Raw genomic sequence first — 5,872 nt, forward strand, 5'->3', positions numbered from 1 at the left:
GACAGCACCACTGTACAGCTCAAACAAATCGAGAGGAGCTTTTGTTGATAACTCGGATGCGACTTTCAGTTCACGCACAGCCACCCAAGCAGAGACCTGACACGGTTAAGCTGTACAGACTCCCTGCTTGGTTTTAACACATACAGAAATCCCCTGCTCAGTGAACTTCTGCAGCGCAGCACTGCTGATGTTGTGAGATAACCCCCAGTCCCATGAGCGGCAGGGCTCGATCTGGGCTTGGGAGATGTAATATTCTGATAAAAAACGGCACTTCCTTTTCAAGCAGATAAGTGCGTGTGCGAGCAGCACCGCTGGAACCTCAGTACGCGCCCGAGCGAGGGTTTGTCATCCTCTCCTGTCTCACTCCAGCCTTTTAACCGCCCCCTTTCACACACCTAAACGCAGCAGCAATTAGCATCCATAAACCACAAATGTGGCTTCTATTTCTTTTTATTTCACAACCATGAAAGCTAGCTAACATTCATCACACCAAAAAAGTTGTCTGTCTCAACAGATGAGGGAATTAAGACATAATTAAGCACTTGCGCTTGACTGTGACTCCCATAGGAAAGAACGTGGCTCTTTTAATTTAATTTTTAAATTACGGACGCCTCAGCTTTGGCCACCAAAGGTAACAGTGTTGGGGGGCACATAAAGTAACAAGGGAAATTAAGTGCTTCCTCTTCTATCTGTCTCATTGCTTGCCTCTTTTCAGACCAGATACAGGAAGCACCATGGGAACAGAGTATTTTTATGGTTGCAGGCAAGCGTACACCATGTGCACCACAGCATGCAGCTTCCATTCCCTTGAGACAAAAAAATAGGTTTTTCTTTCTTTCTTTTTTTTATCTTGTTCTCCACTGAGCTTTTAATTAACATATTACTACAGCCTTCTGCCTGATTGTTTGCCCTATACTTCACAATCATCCCAGTTGAAGCCCTTTTAAAAGGAGGGTGTGATAGGAGAGGTTGAATTGTTTTCACCTTCGTCAGTTGTGACAGACAATCAATATCAGCCAGTGCGCTTGCATGTGCTCGGAGAAGTACAAATATGGAACTGTTTGCTGAAAAAGTGGATTTTCTTACACCAGAAGAGCATCAATTGTGATGATAACTATACATTAGTTTGATTAGTGGCCTTATGACATTTCTGTAGCTTTTTGAAAGGATCACAGTACCTCTTTCTGCAGACCTAACGTAAAAGGCTCCACCAAATCAGTTACACAACTTCCAGATTTGATCATGCTCCAACTTCTGTGCAAAGTATTTAGGATGTCATCCACTGATAATACAAAATTCACAACAGAAGTACATAGTCCAAGAAATTGGAAGATTACTACTTACTGTGAATGCTTAATGAAACATAAAACCAGACATAGTTACAGTGAATAAAAACACGTTACAGACATATCGAGGCAGTGGAAAGCAGGCTATCAAGTACTTGATCTCTCTCGATGAGTCAGTGGCCTCATGTTCTTACCATGGCCTCCAGCAGATGGAACAAACCCTGTGGCCATGGATCACGCAGGGCTTCAGGATGGGAAAAAAAAAGAGACTTTTCTGTGTTGCAGGCTACCACCAACAATGAATTGTGAAGATACTGACGTGGAATTGCTCACGCACGAAAGGGATGGATCACGGATACCGTGATTAACATTAATGAGAGCCACCCAAGTGTTTTCCATTATTTCTCTTTAAATTTGATAACAATGAGGGTATTAGTGATCACAACTGGAAAAGTGCCAAATAGAGGTCTTTTGTTTGGCTTTTTTGTTTGCTGGTTGGTTTTTTTTAAAACAGACAGACTTTTCAGGTGTAAGCAGGACACGATCCGTTTCCCAAGAGCCATCACCAATACTGACAATATTTCTATTCTGTGATTCTGGAGAATGCTATATATTCATTTTTACCAGGGTTGGCGATTCCCCAGAGGTAATACTCCCACCAAGGCAGCACTGTCAGAATGCAGTTGTGCTTATCTAAAGACAAAGTTACTGACCCACAAGGACTGCTCAGTGACTAGCGCAGCTGCTACCGTTGACCCGCAATTTATACAGCAGGTATGACATGAAAGCAAAGATTATATCTGAATTTTAGACTCCAACAGCAACTGAACTGGCCTTGTTAGGAGGAAATTTAAACTCACCTAGTGATATTCATACAGCCTAGAGCTCTAGTGCAGCAGGCTTAAATATTTAAGATTTATTGTGCTTCCGGTATCAGAAGGACTGTCGAGAACTGTATCTGAAGCACTGAAGCAGACACAACATACATATTTTGTTTGTGCCATCTAACACTGAGGCACTGTAGCTATCTTTTCTGTACATTTGATACATCTTTCTCCTATCAATCCTCTCTTTATTCCTATAGCAAGGATCAACGAGTAGAGCACTGTGGAACTGAGTAGGTTGATAACCACTTTAAAATGAATGAATGCTCTAATGGCAAGGGAGTCTATCAGAGTGACCTGGTGTTTGATTGATATTTATAGCATTATCTTTGAGATGTAAATGTTCACTATTTGCATTCCAGAACAAGTCGTAAAGAGACTTTAAGAGACCAGCAGCAATATATAAAATGATTGGTATTGAAGAGCAGTATCAATATAAACATTCTCTCACAAGCATCTAAATTGTACCTGACTTAAATGTATGGAAAAGAGCCTGAGAAACAGTACATAAGGTGAAGGGCACAGGACAGCCCAGGAACGGAAAAGAGACTTGTCTGATGCTATGACACTGTGCATGCAAGCAGTAAAGACAGGGCTCCCGGAATGGGAAGGTGGGGAGAAGCTACAGCAGTTCCTATTGGAGGGGAATACTGAGGGGTTTGTGAAAGAAACCCTGTCCTGGCTCCCTGTACCCGCAGCTTCACGAGCAGGAGGAGCAAAGGGCAGGGACACAGCGAAAGCAGAGGTAAAGGTGAGTGGGAGCGAGTGGAAATGGCGTAAGGAATGGACAAATAATTGGAATATGGCTGCAAGTATTTTCTGTGCTGTGGGATCTGAAAGAGAGATCAGACACCTTGGATGCAGAAAAGGCTCGAGACTTCCATGCTCTGTGGATAAAAACATTGAACTTCTCTTTTTAGGTTAAGCAGAGCAGAACTCACCTGCCCAAGCGAGATGCTACACCGCAGACATCTATATTGAGCTCCTCTCCACCGACTATAAATAGAGCCCTGCTAAGAAGCAGCAGCCACTAGGGATGAAATGCCTCGTGTCCCCAAACACCCACACCTGGTCAGAAAACCTGCACGCTCTCCATCGACTGTCAAGAAAGGCCAGACACCAGCACAGATCTAGACAAAGGTGCTGCAGACACCCAAGTGAGATGAATTTCACCCTCCTCATGGGCTCTTGTGCTAGCGCAGCACTTCCTTAAGTGCTTTATGTTGTTTTGTACTTCTTTAATAAATAAATACAACTTTAACCTTTAGAAATACAAAAGTTTAACATCTGAACATTTCATTTTAGTCCAGAATGATGTCATCACATTTATGTCACAGGGAACAACCAAGGCTACTTGAGCAGCCAAAACAGAGACAGTTCTTTAGCAATTTACTCGATTCATGTGATACCTAAATGCTACCTCAAAAGGACTAATCAAAGCCACAGAGACAACTTGTCCTGACACTGCTGTGCTGCCATGGACATGCAAGTGCTTGAAAGGCAGCATGAAACTGGTAAAGCAAAGTCTGCCTTCCCCCCAGTGTACGTACACCACATCCTCCACCAGGCAGCATTTTTCACTATCTGTGGTCGAGAACTGGCATAAATGAACACGTTCAGCTCACTGGCAGGAATGGTTATTAATGCTGTGATTTCAGTTCATGAGCTTCTGCTTTAAGGAAGAAATCTGGAGTCTGCTGCCCTACATCTGTGTCATACACACATATCTAAATCCCGAGACACGTTTTTTAATCTCGCTATATATATTTCATCAATCTTGTAGAAGTGACCTCTATAAAAATTAGGTTCCCTGATGGAAAATTCTTACTTCTCCTTTAGAGCATGTTGAAATGCTCTAAACCCATTGTATTGTTATTCCTTTTGCAGACATGCAGGAAAACCAGAGCCATGATCCAGAATAAACTTTCCAATGACTCTCATAGCATAATCAGATGAATAAAAAGCCAAATTATAACTATTATTTTTCAGAATTCAATCTCCACTTTACCTCCTCCTTCCTCATTAGACTGACTGTGGTCCTTCATATCCTCTGCATTATCCATACTCTCCATTTCCTGGGATTTGTTCAGATTACAGTCTGTCAAAACCTCCTGTCCTTCTGAAAAAAAACCCAAACAAGAAATAACTGTTTAAGCTCCAAGAGTATTTCCAGGTGATTACCTCAAAACATCTGCAGACTCCCAGTACTGCTCACAGTGCCCACAATGTTCTTCCCATAGGTGCATTATTTGCGGTTCAGTTGAATGGATTTGCTTCCCAAAGTGGAGGACACTGTGGGCACTGTGAGCATAAATAGTTATAGAGGAAACCACTCCAGCACATTTAATTGGAAACTTCTGCTTATTGCATATTTGTCTTTTTTAAATCAACGTGATCAGGAAGTTTTCTGCTGACCATTGTGACAGCAGCATGCCCCAGAAATCCAACCCTCTTCTCTGAAATAAAGCCAAATTTTTAACTATTGTGAAATTTATTTGTGTGAAGTTTTTTCACATAAAGCCTCTTTCATAAAATCCATAATACAGACTATGAAAGCCATAATACGGACTAACTCGATATGATGTATTTCTGTAAATCTTAACTAGTGTTGTTTAAAAAAACCTGACAGTGTTTTCTTTCAACAGTTCTGTGAAGTTTTCAAGTTCACACCAACATCGTGAAATTGCTGTTAAAATTGTTTTAACTTACTACCGGTTGGATAGTAAAACCCTCAATCCTTCTCAAGTTAATATTACATTGAACCTCAAAAAAGTTGTCTTTTTTGATTAACAAGAAGGTAAAACACTTGTCCAACTCACACAAGAGGTTTGTTTTCATATTTTCAGAAATGCAGTCAGCCAAAAGAATCACATTGTTCTTGCTTCCCTAATCAAACCTCCAGCTTTCTTCTGAAACATTTCCTTTCCTCTATACAGTCTTTTTCCCTTTGGTGTAGCTGAGCTATTTGGTATCCTGGCAATCTAGACAAACTGCAATTAATAACTTTTTCTCCATTTAAATTTAAAATTTTCACGAGAGGGTGAAAGAACATAACCTGAACAGCACAGTACCTGCAGCCATGGGCTGTTCCTGAGAGTTACTGAGGTCCATACCCGCCTGTGGATCTGCAAAAGACAAAAAAGCAGTGCAAGTTGCTTAATAGTTAGAACCACTCACGATACGGTTACAATCTTCTAAATTCCCATTTTCTTGGCAGAAAGCAAAATTGGAAAAGCAGAATTTTCAAAGAAATGAATACCAAATAATTGTTATGTTTCACTGTAAAACTTCTTCATCTCTTGAGCCCTGGCATGTGCCCAGAAAAGGGATTAAGTATTATTTCCTAACTTCAGAAAAATAACTTGCACTACTTTCGATTTAACGTCACATTTTGCACCCTGTGAGCACAGCACAGCGGTTGTAACTCTATATGAAGTGAATTTCTAAAAGGCACAAAGTACAAGATATTTTTACATTCCTTTTCCAATAAAAAGGGAAGACCACGTTATCTTCACAAGATCTAGTTGATTTTCATGGGAATGTAAGTCTAATTCTCAGTTAGAAATTCTGACAGGGAACACATGTCAGGAATTTAGTTTTTATTATTATTTTAGAGGACTCCATGCATGGCCTGATTTCCAGAAGTTCTACTCCCAGCTACCTGCTTCCTGCCTCCTTTCTTTCCTCCAGCTTTTCTTCCAT

At 40.9% G+C, this 5,872-nt stretch overlaps 1 protein-coding gene across 1 annotated transcript in view; it reads right to left on the reverse strand.

Moving 5' to 3' along the window:
• The window catches only part of IKZF3 (IKAROS family zinc finger 3 (Aiolos)), a 28,366-nt gene extending 23,085 nt beyond the window's left edge, over positions 1–5,281 (reverse strand). The window contains exons 1-2 of the mRNA XM_010188646.1: positions 5,242–5,281; positions 4,179–4,289 (exon numbers count right to left, since the gene is read on the reverse strand). Of these exons, the coding sequence (XP_010186948.1) occupies positions 4,179–4,289; positions 5,242–5,281 (151 nt within the window). The remainder of the gene's footprint in view (positions 1–4,178; positions 4,290–5,241) is intronic.
• Between the last annotated feature and the right edge of the window lie 591 nt (positions 5,282–5,872).

The sequence above is a fragment of the Mesitornis unicolor genome, unplaced genomic scaffold (assembly GCF_000695765.1).
Source record: "Mesitornis unicolor isolate BGI_N332 unplaced genomic scaffold, ASM69576v1 scaffold5397, whole genome shotgun sequence".
NCBI lineage: Eukaryota > Metazoa > Chordata > Aves > Mesitornithiformes > Mesitornithidae > Mesitornis > Mesitornis unicolor.